Source organism: Macaca mulatta, chromosome 7, assembly GCF_049350105.2.
Source record: "Macaca mulatta isolate MMU2019108-1 chromosome 7, T2T-MMU8v2.0, whole genome shotgun sequence".
Classification (NCBI taxonomy): Eukaryota; Metazoa; Chordata; class Mammalia; order Primates; family Cercopithecidae; genus Macaca; species Macaca mulatta.
The window spans coordinates 173599994-173617616 of NC_133412.1; the positions used below are offsets into that span (position 1 = coordinate 173599994).

At 43.1% G+C, this 17623-nt stretch overlaps 1 protein-coding gene across 1 annotated transcript in view; it reads left to right on the plus strand.

Moving 5' to 3' along the window:
* YY1 (YY1 transcription factor) overlaps positions 1–17623 on the plus strand; it is a 45369-nt gene that overhangs the window by 22262 nt on the left and 5484 nt on the right. The window contains exons 2-4 of the mRNA XM_015144480.3: positions 2755–2917; positions 15163–15223; positions 16958–17116. Of these exons, the coding sequence (XP_014999966.1) occupies positions 2755–2917; positions 15163–15223; positions 16958–17116 (383 nt within the window). The remainder of the gene's footprint in view (positions 1–2754; positions 2918–15162; positions 15224–16957; positions 17117–17623) is intronic.

The following is a 17623-nucleotide window of genomic DNA, read 5'->3' on the forward strand; positions in this document are numbered from 1 at the left end:
CATCTCAAAAAAAAAGAGGCAAGACCAACAAAAATTTAAACTGAAGTGATTGAGTCAGGAAATAATCTAGGAGCTCAAAGAAAAAGTAGGAATCAACACTGGACTGATAAAATCAACACACCCTCAAATTCTCTGGAATTTGAGCTATACTTTGGAGGGGAGGCTGGGTTGAGAAGAGAGGTGGTAAGAGAGAGCAAAACTCACACTTATTGAAAACCTCCTGCCATGCACTTGTGAATTTAACCCATGAGAAAAGCTGGTTAGAATATAGAAGGCATGTACAAAGGAGAAATAGAAGGTAAGACCAGCTATGTTGTTAAAGTGGGACCAGACAGCATCGGACCCAGAATGCCAGACTGAAATAATTTACAGCAGCATTGAAGGGATTATACCATAGGTGAGAATATATCAGCTATATTTTCTGTGGCAATTTATCCTTTGCAGTATCACTAGAGAACATAATTGTGAAAATCAATTAAGAAACTACTACAATCATTTTGGTTTGAGATAATAGGAAGTAAGTTGATGGCAGTGGATCAAAGAGAAGACTGGTGTTTTTTAGTTTTGTTTTTTGTTTTTTGTTTTTTTTTGTGTGTGTTTTTTTTCTTTTGAGACGGAGTCTTGCTCTGTCACCTGGGGTGGAGTGCAATGGCGCAATCTTGGCTCACTGCAACCTCCGCCACCCGGGTTTAGGCGATTCTCCTGCCTCAGCCTCCCAAGTAGCTGGGCTTACAGGCGCCCGCCACCACAGCTGGCTAATTTTTGTATTTTCAATAGAGTTGGGGTTTCATCATGTTGACCAGGCTGGTCTTGAGCTCCCAAAATGTGGGGATTACAGGCATGAGCCACTGTGCCCTGGCCGAGAGATCTTTTAAAGGGGATCAATAGGATTTGGTGTCTGAGATGTGGAAAATGAATTATATGGGGTCTGAATATATGAATAAATATATATAAATAATATATATACTTATATATAGAAAATATATATGGTTGTTTTGTTGTTGTTGTTGAGACAGAGTCTCGCTTTGTCACCCAGGCTGGAGTATACTGGCACAATCTCGGCTCAGTGCAAGCTCCGCCTCCCAGGTTCAAGCGATTCTCCTGCCTCAGCCTCCTGAGTAGCTGGGATTACAGGCGCCCGCCACCACGCCCGGCTAATATTTTGTATTTTTAGTAGAGACGGGGTTTCATCGTGTTAGCCAGGATGGTCTTGATCTCCTGACCGTGTGAGCCACGGTACCCGGCGCGCCCCGCCCCCCCCACTTTTTTTTTTTTTTTTTTTTTTTGGCAATCTTCCTCTAGACTGAAGTTGCAGTGATGTGGTCACGGCTCACTACAGCCTCGACCTCTTGGGCTCAAGTGATTATCCTGCCTCAGCCTCCCAAGTAGCTGGGACTACAGGCATGCACCCCACGCCTGGCTAATTTTAATTTTTTTGTGGAGACAGGGTCTCTCCCTTTGTTGCCTAGGCTGGTCTCAGAACTTCTGGGCTTAAGTGATCCTCCTGTCTTGACCTCCCAGAGTGCTGGGATTACAGGCATGAGCCACTGCACGTGGCCTATTTTTTGTAACCTGTTGGATTTGAGATGATAGTAAGTCATGCAAGTAGAGATGTTGTACATTTGTTTGAACATATGCTTGTTTATTTTTATTTTTTGTTTCGTTTTTTGAGACAGAATTTCACTCTGTCACCCAGGCTGGAGGGCATTGGCACTATCTCAGTTCACTGCGACCTCTGCCTCCTGGTTCAGGCAATTCTCCTGCCTCAGCCTCCTGAGTAGCTGGGATTACAGGCATGCACCACCATGCCCGGCTAATTTTTGTATTTTTAAGCAGATGGAGTTTTGCCGTGTTGTCCAGTCTGGTCTCAAACTCCTAACTGCAAGCAATTCACCCGCCTTAGCCTTCCAAAGTGCTGGGATTATAGGCATGAACCACTGGTGCTGGGCTGAACATATTTTTATTGAGGGCCAGCTATCTGCAGATTTTGAACAAGGCTCTGTAAATCCATGGGATCAAAACTGACCAATCTTCATGTCCTTACGCAGTTTACAGTCTAGTGGGAAGTTGACAAAACCACACAGCTATAATTACAAATTGTAGTCAATGGAAATTGCATGAATAAACACCTTGAGGTTAGGGTAGATGGGCCATGATATAGTTGAGGTGCTAAAGGGCCACAATAGAGGAGTGAAGAGGGAGGAGGCTGGAGAGGTAGCAAGAGACTAGCTAAGAGGTCTATGAAATCAGATTTGAATCAGCACCACAGAATTGGTAGTTGCCAGGAAATGTGTGTGGTGTGAGTAAAAAGCTGAAATCTAGGCTGGGTGTGGTGGCTTATGCCTGTAATATCAGGACTTTAGGAGGCCAAGGCAGGAGGATCGCTTGAGTGCAGGTGTTCCAGACCAGCCTGGGCAACATTGTGAGACCCTGTTTCTACAATAAATAAAAATAATTAGCTGGGTGTGGTGGCACATGCCTGTAGTCCCAGCTACTCAGGAGGCTGAGGTGTGGGGATTGCTTGAGCCCAGGAGTTTGAGGTTGAATGAGCCGTGATCGTGATTGGGCCACTGCACTCCAGCTGGGTGACAGTGAGACCCGTTCCCTAAAAAAAAAAAAAGAAGAAGAAAAAGAAAACAATTGAGCTGGTGGCTATAAATCACCCATTTAAGAAGTTACTGGTGAAAGCAGTTTTTGTAGTTTTTAAAATCTATTTACTCAGCTAAAGATAATCAATCTCATGATATGTTTCAGATGAAAAAAAAGATATTGACCATGAGACTGTGGTTGAAGAACAGATCATTGGCGAGAACTCACCTCCTGATTATTCAGAATATATGACAGGAAAGAAACTTCCTCCTGGAGGAATACCTGGCATTGACCTCTCAGATCCCAAACAACTGGCAGAATTTGCTAGGTAAGTTATAAGAACTTTACTTTCTTTTAATTATAGAAAGTGCTTGAGTCTTGACAGCAATGTTTTCCTGTGCCTAAGTCAAAATGGTGGTTTGTATTCTTTCTCTAGGGCAATTCCTGAAAACAAAAGCAGTCCGTTTTGGGTTTTTTTGTTTGTTTGTTTTTTGTTTCTGTTTTTTTTGAGATGGAGCCTCCCTCTGTCACCCAGGCTGGAGTGCATTGGTGCGATCTCGGCTCACTGAAACCTCTGCCTCCCAGGTTCAAGCAATTCTAACAGTCAGTTTTAGTTTTAGTAGTAGCTATGCTATTAATGTAAGTGGCAGCATTTTAGATCCTTGCAGTAAGATGAAGCAAATACCCTTTATTTATAGACATTGCATGTGAGTAAATAAAATTGCCCATAATTTGTTTTGGAATGGATATCTTCCACACTGCCTTATGGCTTCTTTGTACACATTTTATTTTTTATTTATTTATTAATTTACTTATTTACTTTTTGAGACGGAGTCTTGCTATGTCTCCCAGGCTGGAGTGCGGTGGGCGCCATCTTGGCTCACTGCAAACTCCGCCGCCTCCTGGGTTCACGCCATTCTCCTGCCTCAGCGTCCCGAGAACCTGGGACTACAGGCGCCCGCCACCACACCCGGCTAATTTTTTTGTATTTTTAGTAGAGACAGGGTTTCACTGTATTCGCCAGGATGGTCTTGATCTCCTGACCTCGTGATCCGCCTGCCTTGGCCTCCCAAAGTGCTGGGATTACAGGCGTGAGCCACCGTGCCCGGCTTATTTTTTATATTTTTGAGGCAAGAGTCTTGCTCTCTTGCCCAGGCTGGAGTGCAATGGTGCAATTTCAGCTCACTGCAACCTCTACCTCCCTGGTTCAAGCGATTCTCCTGCCTCAGCCTCCCAAGTAGCTGGGATTATGGGTGTGTGCCGCCACGCCCAGCCAATTTTTATGTTTAGTAGAGACAGGGTTTCATCCTGTTGGCCAGTCTGGTCTCGAACTCCTGGTCTCAAGTAATCCGCCTGCTTCCACCTCCTAGAGTGCTAGGATACAGGCGTGAGCCACTGTGCCCAGCCCGTAGTACACATTTTAAATTTGGGTGTGTTGTATTGGTCTATGCTACTGGAGACCTGGGTCTGTACTAGATTCATCCAGCTGACCACTGGAAAGGATTTCTTTTTTTTTTTTTTTTTTTTTTTTTTTTTTTTGAGACGGAGTCTTGCTCTGCCGCCCAGGCTGGGGTGCAGTGGCCGGATCTCAGCTCACTGCAAGCTCCGCCTCCCAGGTTTACGCCATTCTCCTGCCTCAACCTCCCGAGTAGCTGGGACTACAGGCGCCCGCCACCTCGCCCGGCTAGTTTTTTGTATTTTTTAGTAGAGACAGGGTTTCACCATGTTAGCCAGGATGGTCTCGATCTCCTGACCTCGTGATCCGCCCGTCTCGGCCTCCCAAAGTGCTGGGATTACAGGCTTGAGCCACCGCGCCCGGCCGGATTTCATAAATTTGTATTTGTCTTATCATCAGTTAAGCTCCTGGTATGCTAATTTAAGCTGGCATGACAGGAGGAGATGAAGTTATTTATGACTGGGACATGGCGAGCAGTGGAGACACTCTGAACCCATTGGTTGGGTGTGTTTGTTTTGCCTAAAGTGGGTTGGGTTCTTATAGAAGCCTACTTTTTGTATTACTTTCTAGTACTATTTGGCAGTTTGTACAAGGAGCTGAAAATACCCACAAAGATGTAAACTTTTAAATTAAATGAACTAATAAAATAAACTCTGGAGCAGAAAGCCTAATGCCTTTCCATACCTGAAGTTGAATGGAACCTGGAATAGCTCAGGAAATTTCGGCAAGGGCAGGATCAAGAAGAAAAATCCTTTTGATCTTGCACATTCTAAGAACAGAGTGAGTTGCATTTTTTTTTTCTTTTGAGAGCAGAGTAGTAGAGGTGGAGACCCTTCAGTGTCCTGGCTTCCCTCTTGGCCCTGCCGAAAACAAGGTGGGCAATTCCTGCCACCTGGAGCTCCTTTCCCCACTTGTCAAATGGGCATTAAGAATTCCATTGTGATTTGATACATGGGGGTTCTCAACCCTTTATTCTTTCCAGTGAAACTATAGCTATAATTTATAATATATGCATTATTTCTAGTTTATCATGACTTAAAACAGTGAAGGCTCTATCCTTTTGTTAATGACATTCCAGCTTTTATTGACATTCATATTTCAGATACAGTTACGTAAATATTAACTGCCCTTTCCCCAAAAAAAGTAACAAAAATGGAATCTGTAGGGTTCTTAGTCAACTGTGAAGTTTTTGGACAGGTTGAGTCAAGTATTACGCCAGTGTTTAATGTTGCCATGTGTTCTGTTTTTTTTCTTTTTTAACCACGCCATCGCACTCCAGCCTGGGCAACAAGGGTGAAACTCCTTCCAAAAAAAAAAAAGAGAGAGGGAGAGGGAAGGAAGGAAGGAAAGAAACTACAAAAGATAATGGAAAAGATTTAGAAACAGATTGACTGTGTGCTTGGTGGGGCACGTGGGGTAGGAGTAAGAGCATGCTTAACATTTTCGTGCTTTTAGCCACTGCTCATTAGATGACTCTAGCCCCAGCTTACTTCCTGAAAACCACCTCAAGTCCAACATGGATGTTTTTTTTTGTTGTTTTTTTGTTTTTTTTTTGAGACGGAGTCTGGCTCTGTTGCCCGGGCTGGAGTGCAGTGGCCGGATCTTAGCTCACTGCAAGCTCCGCCTCCCGGGTTTACGCCATTCTCCTGTCTCAGCCTCCCGAGTACCTGGGACTACAGGCGCCGCCACCTCGCCCGGCTAGTTTTTTGTATTTTTAGTAGAGACAGGGTTTCACCGTGTTAGCCAGGATGGTCTCGATCTCCTGACCTCGTGATCCGCCCGTCTCGGCCTCCCAAAGTGCTGGGATTACAGGCTTGAGCCACCGCGCCCGGCCGGATGTTTTATTATTAACAGCATCTCAAACCAAATACTGACTACTCTGAGCCCCAAACGAGAACACTGAAGCTTTTTTTTTTTGAGATGGAGTCTCACTCTTGTCACCCAGGCTGGAGTGCCAGTGGTATGATCTCGGCTCACTGCAACCTCTGCCACCCAGGTTCAAGTGATCTCGTGCCTCAGCCTCCAAAGTAGCTGGGATTACAGGCGCCGCCACCACACCCAGCTAATTTTTGTATTTTTAGTAGAGATGAGGTTTCGCCATCTTGGCCAGGCTGGTCTTGAACTCCTAACCTCGTGATCCATCTGCCTCGGCTTCCCAAAGGGCTGGGATTATAGGTGTGAGCCACCACACCTGGCCTTTTGAAGCTTTAAATTACAATTGTGATTCTCCTGTCCACATGGCTGGGGAGGCCTCAGAATCTTGGCAGGAGGCGAAAGGCATTTCTTACATGGTGGTGGCAAGAGAAAAATGAGGAAGAAGCAAAAGTGGAAACCCCTGATAAACCCATCTCATCTTGTGAGACTTAACTATCATGAGAATAGCATGGGAAAGACTGGTCCCCATGATTCAGTTACCTCGCCCCGGGTCCCACCTACAACATGTGGGAATCCTGGGAGATAGAATTCAAGTTGAGATTTGGGTGAGGACACAGTGAAACCATGTCAGAGGGTAAGAAAGCCCAGTGGCAGAGTAAAAGCATCATTCAGACAAGTAGAAGGAGACTCAGGAGGTACTAGAGAGGGTAATAAAACCTTTTGGTTATACATTGTGAAGGAGCTGCAGTGGAGGGCAGAGGCTGAGGGAAAGGTTTTGAAGAGAGAAGGAGTCTATGTGTGGTGAGCAGTAAAGCTGTTAGGTGTTGGTGACCCTTGGCACTGCTTACCCTCCTTGGAGCATTGGAGCAGCTGATCTAAAAGTTTGTCCCCAGTCTTCTGAACAGAAAATCCAGGGACACATGTTACTGTGGGGAAGGTAACATGGCTACCTTAGAGCAACTCCTTAAGAAGGGGACCACCCACAGAGACTGGCACCCGGGTACCAGCTAGCCATCCAAAACACCAACACTGAAGAACATAAAAGTTTCAGTGAGATAGGCCATCGACTGGAAAGAATAATAGACCTGAATGAGACTTTTCTTCAGTAGCAGAGGATAATTAGAGGCAATAAAACAATGCTTTGAGAGGAAAAATTACTGTAAACATCATAGAGTTCTTGATCCAGCAAAGCTATCAAGTCACATACAAGAACAAGAGATGACAATTTTAGAGACCCAAGGATTTATGTTGCATGTACCCTTTCTGAGGAGGCAAGTTGAAGATACAATATAGCAAAATGAGGATGAACATCAGAAGGAAGATTTCCTAGTGCACAACAACCAAGAGGACAGCTGTGCAACAGGCTAGAAAATGTATTCCATTTAGAATAGAAAGTTGGCTGGCTGTAAGAATTTCTTTTTTTTTTTTTTTTTTTTTGAGACGGAGTCTCGCTTTGTGGTCCAGGCTGGAGTGCAGTGGCCGAATCTCAGCTCACTGCAAGCTCCGCCTCCCGGGTTTACGCCATTCTCCTGCCTCAGCCTCCCGAGTAGCTGGGACTACAGGCACCCGCCACCTCGCCCGGCTAGTTTTTTGTATTTTTTAGTAGAGACGGGGTTTCACCGTGTTAGCCAGGATGGTCTCGATCTCCTGACCTCGTGATCCGCCGGTCTCGGCCTCCCAAAGTGCTGGGATTACAGGCTTGAGCCACCGCGCCCGGCCAAGAATTTCTTAAGGAAAAGTCAGTTTCATTCAGTAGTGGGTAGAGTGAGTAAGAAGCTTGGTGGTATGGAAAAGGGTCTTCTGAAAAAGAAAAGGCAATTGGAAACTCCATGAAAAGGGGTGAAGGGGTAGGGCAAAGAAAGCCATAGCCTAAAAAATAGGGCCTAATTTTGACAGTATTGAAAGAGAGAGCTCCTTTGACCTGACTCTGGGAAGATTCTCTCCTTGCAGCTCCTATGTTGTACTTGTAGAGCATTAAGTGTGATCCTAGCACACTGTTTTAATGTTTGCATAATCACAATATGAATGTAAATAGCATTTCTTTTATTAACCTGTTAAAAGATTTCATTTTTGTATAGAAGAGAATGTAATCTTGCTCGTCTTGACAGTGTAAAAAGTAAAGTTACAGGCCGGGCGCGGTGGCTCAAGCCTGTAATCCCAGCACTTTGGGAGGCCGAGACGGGCGGATCATGAGGTCAGGAGATCGAGACCATCCTGGCTAACACGGTGAAACCCCGTCTCTACTAAGAAATACAAAAAAAAAAAAAACTAGCCGGGCGAGGTGGCGGGTGCCTGTAGTCCCAGCTACTCGGGAGGCTGAGGCAGGAGAATGGCGTAAATCCGGGAGGCGGAGCTTGCAGTGAGCTGAGATCCGGCCACTGCACTCCAGCCTGGGCTACAGAGCGAGACTCTGTCTCAAAAAAAAAAAAAAAAAAGTAAAGTTACAGAGTTTGGGCCCTGTGAGGTGGGTCAAGGGTTGGGCTCCCTCTCATCCATATTCTACATAGTAGCTCTTTTTTTTTTTTTTTTTTGAAATGGAGTCTTGCTCTGTCGCTAGGCTAGAGTGCAAGTGGTACAATCTCGGCTCACTGCAACCTCTCTACCTCCTGGATTCAAACTATTCTCCTGCCTCAGCCTCCCAAATAGCTGGGACTAATAGGCGCACACCACCACGCCCGACTAATTTTTGTATTTTTAGTAGAGACAGGGTTTCACCATGTTGGCCAGGATGATCTCTATCTCTTGACCTCGTGATCCACCCACCTTGGCCTCCCAAAGTGCTGGGATTACAGGCATGAACCACTGCACCCAGCCTCTACATAGTAGCTCTTGAAGCTTATGTTCATCTAAACAAATCTCTGTATTTGCACAGTCGTGTTGGTGAGAACTGTTTGCACCTAGGTGCCCTCTTTTGTTAGATCTTCACATTTTGAGGATGTGTGTAACAGTTGAGTGGGATTTTCTGGAGGCTCAGGAATTGATGCTGGGGACTCTGAAAGCAGAAGATACAGAGGCACCAAGAGTTTTGACCTCTTGGGGACCAGACCACATCTTCGCTAATTACGGCCCATAGAACTTGTCCTGGTGGCCTCCAGTCTTCGCCTCCTGCACTCACAAAGTGGCATTAGAGCCGCAGCTGTTGGCTTAAGGTAGAATGTAAGCTGCTTTTCTGTCTCCTCTGTGCACTGGGGTGATGGGGTGCTGGACTGGACTTGAAACTGTCCAAAGAGTATTTCAGGCTCATGCCACACTCAACCTAGACTGCCTAGTAAATCAGTTACATATGCACGTGGGCAAAATATAAGCAGTAATGACTTTAATTGGAAAATCTGACATTGGGAAGGTGGACAGGCTGTGGATGACTTTTTTTCCCGAAATGTCTGTTCAGTAAATATTTCGAAAGGTGGTCAGTGAGTGGGGTCCAGTGAGTTCTGTTTCCTGTAAAGTGACCACCTTTGTATGTATTTCACTAAATAAAGTTAGACCTTTGAAAACCTTTGGTCTAGAAAGATTAAAATAGAATGGTTAGGCCAGTCCCAAACTGGGTTTTTTTGTTGTCGTTCACTGCTTACCCTGAGACTTTCACAGTATTAACGTATAGATGAAATGTGATAATGGAAATGAAAATACCTCAAGACTCTTCAATATCATCACATGAATATTAATATTTAAGAGATAATTCATTGAACAAACTTTATCTAAGGCAATATTACCTTTTCACAAAGAAGGGAGGTGAATCATGCTTGCAAATGGCAGCCGTATTACACAGAAACTTCTGTACCAACAGCACACATCAGAGAGGATGGTTCTGGTCTGGAAGTCAGCTAACCTTGTTTTGTATGGAAGAGGCTTATTTGCATTAAAGAGTCACTGCTCCAAAAATGTTTCATCTCCCTTTCTGGGATATTTGCAGATCTGTTGGTTAGAACTTCGGTTTACATAGTGCTCTGCTGATACTGTGCCAGAAGTTTGGGTTCTGAAGTCCAATCTTTACAACGTTCTTCCCACATATGCCAGAATGAGCTATTATACATCGGGCAATCATGTCATTAGGAGTGTATTCTCTCTCTTTATTTGACAGGAAACTTGAGTCGTTGGGTGCCTGACTCCTCCATGTAACAGGTACTGCATTGAGGGGTGTGTTCCTCCTAGTGCCATGCTTTCTCCACTTTCTCAGCCCTTTATCAAAGGGTGGTTAAGAGTGAACTCATTTTTAGCTAGACCCATTTAACACATAGCCAATGGTAACAAGAGCTATCATTTCCCAAGTGCTTAACATACATCTCTTAAGTAGGTAGCATTATACCTTTTTACAGAAAAAGAAACCGAGGCTGAGAAGTTACAGTTTGCTCAAGGTCATGAAGCTAGTAGAAGTCAGCTCCAAGTCACACATCCCATACTGCCTCATTCATAATGTCTATGCTGTTGTCATCATTGTCTCCGGGTTCAAAAGGACTCTCTGGGTTCAAGAGTGCTCAGCTGGTGAATGGAAGATTTAAATCTTAGTTACTTCTGAATAGTTGAGGAGGGTGAGAAGGTGTTCTCAGTGGTAGTATATGATTTTTACTCTTTACTTGTAAAATGAAACACTGTTTTAACCTAAGTGTATTTTTGGAAAATGACCTTTTTCATTGTTGGCATTCAAATAAAATGTAAAAAGTACCAACGTATACTGCTGCATTTGCCACTCTGTGTGAAGGAGGATGATTTGCGAAGGAGCTTAAGAGTAGCTGCATTTAAACCTTCCACTTACTCCTTAAATCCAAGGGTATTTGTCCAAATGCATTTTAAACTCTTATTCTAAAATTAAATATATTTCTAAATACTAGCACACATTTTGAAAATGACATTTTAAGAAAAAATAATACCACTTATAATAACAAACGAAGAGTTGGGTAAATGGTACCTGAGACTTTCTCTTTACTTTGGGGGCATATTTGAAAATTTCCATGATAAAATATCTTTTAAAAAATGAAGTTACTGAGAATAACTCTAGGAAAATGTATGGGGGACCGGGTGCCATGGCTCACACCTGTAATCCTAGCACTTTGGGAGGCCGAGGTGGGTGGATCACCTGAGGTCAAGAGTTCCAGACCAGCCTGGCCAACATGGTGAAACCCCATCGCTACTAAAAATACAAAAAAAAAAAAAAAAGGCCAGGCATGGTGGCACACGCCTGTAATTCCGGCTACTCAGGAGGCTGAGGCAGGAGAATTGCTTGAACCTAGGAAGCAGAGGTTGCAGTGAGCCAAGATCGCACCACTTCACTCCAGCCTGAGCGAAAGAGTGAAACTCCATCTCAAAAAAAAAGAAAAAGAAAATGTATGGGAGGCCGGGCGCGGTGGCTCACACCTGTAATCCCAGCACTTTGGGAGGCCGAGACGGGCGGATCACGAGGTCAGGAGATCGAGACCATCCTGGCTAACACGGTGAAACCCCGTCTCTACTAAAAAATACAAAAAACTAGCCGGGCGAGGTGGCGGGCGCCTGTAGTCCCAGCTACTCGGTAGGCTGAGGCAGGAGAATGGCGTGAACCCGGGAGGCGGAGCTTGCAGTGAGCTGAGATCCGGCCACCGCACTCCAGCCTGGGTGACAGAGCGAGACTCCGTCTCAAAAAAAAAAAAAAAAAGAAAATGTATGGGAGAGGACCGTTACTAAGCCATATTTACTAAGATTTAATTTGCATATGGTAAAGTCTATTCCCTTTTAGGTATGTATGTACTATTCTGTGAATTTGGACAAACACAGTCATGTAGCCATCTTCACAGTCAACACAGAATGTTTCCATGGAGTCCTAGGCGGGTGGATTGCTTGAGCTCAGGAGTTTGAGACTAGCCTGGGCAACATAGCAAAACCAGATCTCTACAAAAACAAAACAAAAATTTTCAAAGAATAAATACTCTTAATTGGGAAGATTGAAACTTAAAAAAAAAAAAAAAAGGCCGGGCAGCAGTGGCTCACACCTGTAATCCTAGCACTTTGGGAGTCCAAGGCGGGCAGATCACAAGGTTAGGAGATCAAGACCATCCTGGCTAACACGGTAAAACCTTGTCTCTACTAAAAATACAAAAAATTAGCCAGTTGTGGTGGCGGGCACCTGTTGTCCCAGCTACTCGGGAGGCTGAGGCAGGAGAATGACGTGAACCCGGGAGGGAGAGCTTGCAGTGAGTCGAGGTCGCCCCATTGCACTCCAGCCTGGGCGACAGAGCGAGACTCCGTCTCAGTCAATCAATCAGTAATAAAAAAATAATATTTGAGTGGAATAGAAACCTTGCATATCAATCACTGTTGTTTTCCAAACTGATGTAACCTCAAGGTGGCACAGTGGCACCAAATTTTGTCCTACCTGATTTTGTGAACTCAGACCAAAACTCCAGGATTTATTTGTATTTAAGATAAGAAAGGCTAGTTCAGAGTCCTGTTTACAACAGGCACTTATGAGATACTTGCTCACTGGTGTTACAGGTTGAGCATCCTTTATCCAAAATGCTTAGGAACAGTAACACTTTGGATTTTGGGGTTTTGCATATGCATAATGAGTTATCTTAGGGCTAGGACTCAGGTTTAAACACAAAATTTGAACTTAATTTATGTTTCATTACACCTTATACACATAGCCTGAAGGCAATTCTATACTTTTATTTTATTTTTTTGAAACAGGGTCTTGTTCTGTCACCGAAGTTGGATTGCAGCCTGAAATTCCTGGGCTGAAAGGATTCTACCTCTTCAGCCTCCCAAGTAGCTGGAACTGTAGGCATATGCCACCACGTCTGGCTAACTTTTTATTTTTTTAGAGACAGGGTGTTGCTTTGTTGCTCAGGCTGTTATACAATATTTTAAATAATTTTGTACATGAAACAAAGTTTTGACTGTGACCCCATCACATGAGTATGTCATGTTAGCACTCAGATAGTTTCAGATTTTGGATTTTGGATGTTCAAGGATGCTCAATCTATAATCCATTTACAAGAAAGGACAAATATCTACAGGGTTGGGATAGGGGAGGACACTGAATTGAAAATGTTCTCGTAGAATTTAAAATAGCAAATATGTACAGTCTTGAACCAACTCCATGGAGATAAGTGATAGTTACCAGATCTGTTGTTCCTCACTCCTCCAGGGCATGGAAAGTTTAACCAATGATTTCATGTGTTCAGGTTACAGATCAGGTAATCCTTTTCCCAGATTGTAAGTGAAGAAGGACATTGTTAGGGCCTTCACAAACTTAAAAGATCACAGAATTAATTTTTTTTAAGGAGTTTGTTTTTTTTTTTTTTTGGTAACAAAAGAGTGGTAGTAAATTAGCTCTTGCTTTTAAGGATTCACTTAAGTGGGCTTTTTTTTTTTTTCCTCCAACTTTGACTTTTTAAAAAATGTCAATAGCTTTTGGCGTATAAGTGGTTTTTGGTTACATGGGTGAATTCTATATTGGTGAATTCTGAGATTTGAGTGCACCCCTCACCAGAGCAGTGTACACTGTATCCAGTATGTAGTCTTATCCCACACCATTCTTTCCCCACTCAGTCCGCAAAGTCCATTATATCACTCTGTATGTCTTTGTATCCTCATAGCTTAGCTCCCACTTATAAGTGAGAACATACCCCATTTGATTTTCCATTCCTGAGTTACTTCACTCAAAATAGTGGCCCCCAGCTAGTTTTTTATAGGTTTTGTTTTTGTTTTTGTTTTTGTTTTGAGACCGCATTTCATTCTTGCCGCCTAGGCTGGAGTGCAATGGCACGATCTCGGCTCATTACAACCTCCGCCTCCCTGGCTTAAGCAATTCTCCTCCCTCAGCTTCCTGAGTAGCTGGGATTACAGGCATCTGCCACCACACTTGGCTATTTTAAATCCAAGACAGAGTCTCGTTCTGTCACCTAGGCTGGAATGCAATGGCACAGTCATGGCTTATTGCAGCCGTGACCTTCTGGGCTCAAGAGATCTTCCTGCCTTTAGTCTCCCAAGTGGTTGGGACTATCGACACACATCACTATGCCTGGCTGACTTTGTTTTTTTGTTGGTTTGTTTGTTCATTTGTTTTTGATAGAGACAGGGTTTTGTCCATGTTGCCCAGGCTTAATTTTTTTATTTTTTGTAGAGAGAGTCTTACTGTGTTTCCTAGGCTGGTCTTGAACTCCTGGACTCAAGCAGTTCTCCCACTGTGGCCTCCCAAAGTGCTGGGATTATAGGCGTGAGCCACCACACCCGGCTGATTAGTACTCATTAAATATGAACCATCATGGAGGGGTGTGAGATGGGTAAAACTAGGGACAAAAAGAAAATCTGTTTCCGAGATTTAAGTTTATTTTCCAGTTTTTTTAGGAACCCTTAATTTCTCACCCTTCTACCACAAACAGATCTATAGGGAATATTTGGAGAGAAAGTTTTGTCAAAAGTCCAAAGCTTGATTCAGTGGCAAAAGCAGGTAGGTAAGTTACCAAACCAGGAGGCTCTCTGGATAGTAATTTCACATAGGGCTCTGCCAGACGGTTACCACATTACCAGGACACTTGATACAAATGAGAACTTCCAAGCCCCCATCCAGAAGCAGGGTAACAGTATGAGAGGATGTGGTGTTCCCATCTGTCCACCAGGCCCTAGGAACTCTTTCCCCAAAGTAACTGGTGCTAATGGTTGGTTGTGTGTCCTTCCAGAGATATTTGATATTTAATGTCTATAAATCTTGATTTAAAAGGACTCTTTTGTACCCTTTAAAATGATACATTTTAAAGATCATTTGTGTCAGTACTAGTTGGACCCATTTTGTGTATAGAGATGGATATTTTAGGACACTCCTGTGTTTACAGCTCCTTTTTCATAAGGCACTTCATCATTGCAGCAGCTGCTTTTGGATATCTTCCCTTGCCTCTCATGAGGAGATTCGTCTGTGATTGTCTGAGTTGATTTTTTGTGTTTTTTAAAAGTGTTTGGAGTTAAGAACAGGTATGTGAATCACACAGATCATAGTGCCATTCTAAGCTACACCACCTTATTAGCTATGAGAATGTAGGCAGCAACTCGATGTTTCTGAGCCTCAGCATCCTTATCTGTAAGATGGGAAGAGTGCTTCACAGTCTTTGGTACTTAGTGAATGCGAGTTGTCTCATTCTTTCTCCTTCATGGAAGTGTATCATTTTAGTTTGGGTGCCTATAAGGAAAGCATTTTAGGGACTATATGATTTATGCCAGTTGAGTCTACCCACTCCTACAAATCTGTCTGTCTCTCTTTTTCTTTTGATAAGAATGAAGCCAAGAAAAATTAAAGAAGATGATGCTCCAAGAACAATAGCTTGCCCTCATAAAGTAAGTAATGCTAGGGGGAGAGTGTTAATTAAACTGTTGATGAAGTTTTAGAGAGTTTATAAGAAATTTGCACTTTTGTTTCTGCTTTTGATAATTTAAATGAAGCAAGGAATTAGAATCTTTGGTTTCTAAATCCAAGAGATGAAGTTTTGTTATTTAGTAAAGCCCACTTAAATACTGTTAAATGGGATGACTGCAGGGAGCTGATGCTTGATTACTGTGTTGACTCTACTGTTAGTGTTTCATTTCTTTTTGGATTATATTAACAAGTCAGTCTTAAGATCCTGGGTTGTGTCTCACCCATTGACCTTTATGGGAATGTAGGCTTGTAACTGAAATTTGGAAATTATTTTGGATGTTGCTAAATTAAGCCAAATAAAGACTTAATAATAATTTTGTGTTACTAGAGAGGCACTTAATTGTTTTCAAATGTAGTTAGTCTTTAAAATAAAAGGATAACCTGAAAAGTACTTTTGAGGTATTTGTTGGGGGCTGTTTTCAAACTTAATTGGATATAAGACTAACAGAAAAATCAAGTATCACATAGGTACAGAGAACAAAGTAGGAGAGATTGAGTGGAAGAAAGAATGTAAAAATGAACAATTGGAGCAACCTACATTAGTCTCACGGTCTCATCCCTGTAATGACTGTGACTAGCAAGTCCCTCGTGTTGTTTGTCAGCGTTCTTCATGTGGCGATTTGCAATGTAAACCTATCTCCATCAGGGCCAAAATAACAAGCATTTGAAAACAGTTAGGCCAGAAGTGCCTGCCATCCCTTTAGCTTCTCTGTATACTTCTTAAAGTTTTCTTTATAATGGACAATACTTGTACGTATTTATGGGGTACCATGTGATGTTTCAATGCATGTATACATTGTGTACCAGTTAAATTTTTTAAATTTCCATTTTCTAAATGGAAATTCAACCTCTAAGGGTCAAGGCAGAAAAACTGTGGCTTCCCTCTCTCTTCTGCCTGTGAGCTGTCTAGTGACTTGTGCTGTCCTTCTGTCATGCTGTCTTACCATTTCCCCATTCACTCCATTACTGGGCAACAACTGCAGAAGAAATTGTTAAGGACATGCTTCTCGAGCGCCACACATCCATCTGCCTTTCCCGCCCTGCACTGGTATCAGTTTGCCTGCTTCTTCCTTTTCCTAGTGTCTCACAAAATAAATTTCTTCTGTAGTTGCCATTCCTTGGAGACCCTCTTGCTTCTTTCTCTGTCAAGAAGGGGAAAGAGGCAAAGAGAGAAGAGGGAACAGTAGGCGATGGAGAATGACAGTCCATTGTTGCAGCACAGAATATGGGGCCACCAAAGGTAGTGGTGGACTACCGTCATTTTAACTCCATTTGCTTAGCAGTGCTTTTGTTACTTCATTTTGGGGGACATAGTCGGGTGAGGCGGCTGTGGTATAGCTGGAAGCCAGGGTGTTGGGTTCTATTCCCAGTTTGGCTACTACTAGTAGTGTGACCTTGGGCAAGTCTACTTAAAGACATCTCTAAGCCTCAGTTTCCTCATCTGTAAAACTAGGGTTTGCATTAAATGATGACTTTTTCAGCTGTCTGTTTTTTGTCTTAAATGATATTAATGTTCTACCGTAATACTAAGTAAAATTAAAATGGGAGGTTGGGGGGGAGGTTTTGTTTTAGTATGTCAGTAAAGGCTGTTAAATGGTTGAATCCTTTCTAACAGTTTGCAATGTGAACCTCTAAGCTGCTTTCTCTGTTTTAAGGGCTGCACAAAGATGTTCAGGGATAACTCGGCCATGAGAAAACATCTGCACACCCACGGTCCCAGAGTCCACGTCTGTGCAGAATGTGGCAAAGCCTTTGTTGAGAGTTCAAAACTAAAACGACACCAACTGGTTCATACTGGAGAGAAGCCCTTTCAGGTAGAGCCAGTTCCCTCTCTTCCCCACACTGCCTTGCCTGTCTGAACACTGCAAGTGTAGGGTGGTGTGGTGATGAGGCAGGAGGTGCCAGCCCAGAGACTCGGGGTCTTATTACTCCTTAGTGAGAAACAAAACTCCTGGGGAGTCTCTTGGAAGGGTTGCTGGGGATCTGGACTTCCTTGTCTATAACCTCTGTGGTCCTGGGTACGGAATGTATTGGTGTTGATGGAGTATACTTTATGGCAGGAGGAGAACAGGATTGATCAGGACCATACCTAAAACTCAATTTCTACTTCATTCATTACAGGATTGAAGTAATTTATTTTTGGTAGTTAATAGTATAATTACTAATTGATAAAGTTTCTAAAATTTTGTTGTATGAGTGTAAGTATAGGTAATATTTTGTCTTGTTTTTAGCCCATAAATAAGTGAAAGAACTAGCAGTGCAGTTAGTAAATCTAACATGGTTCTTTTTGACAACTGACACCAGAACCCTTAATCATTTGT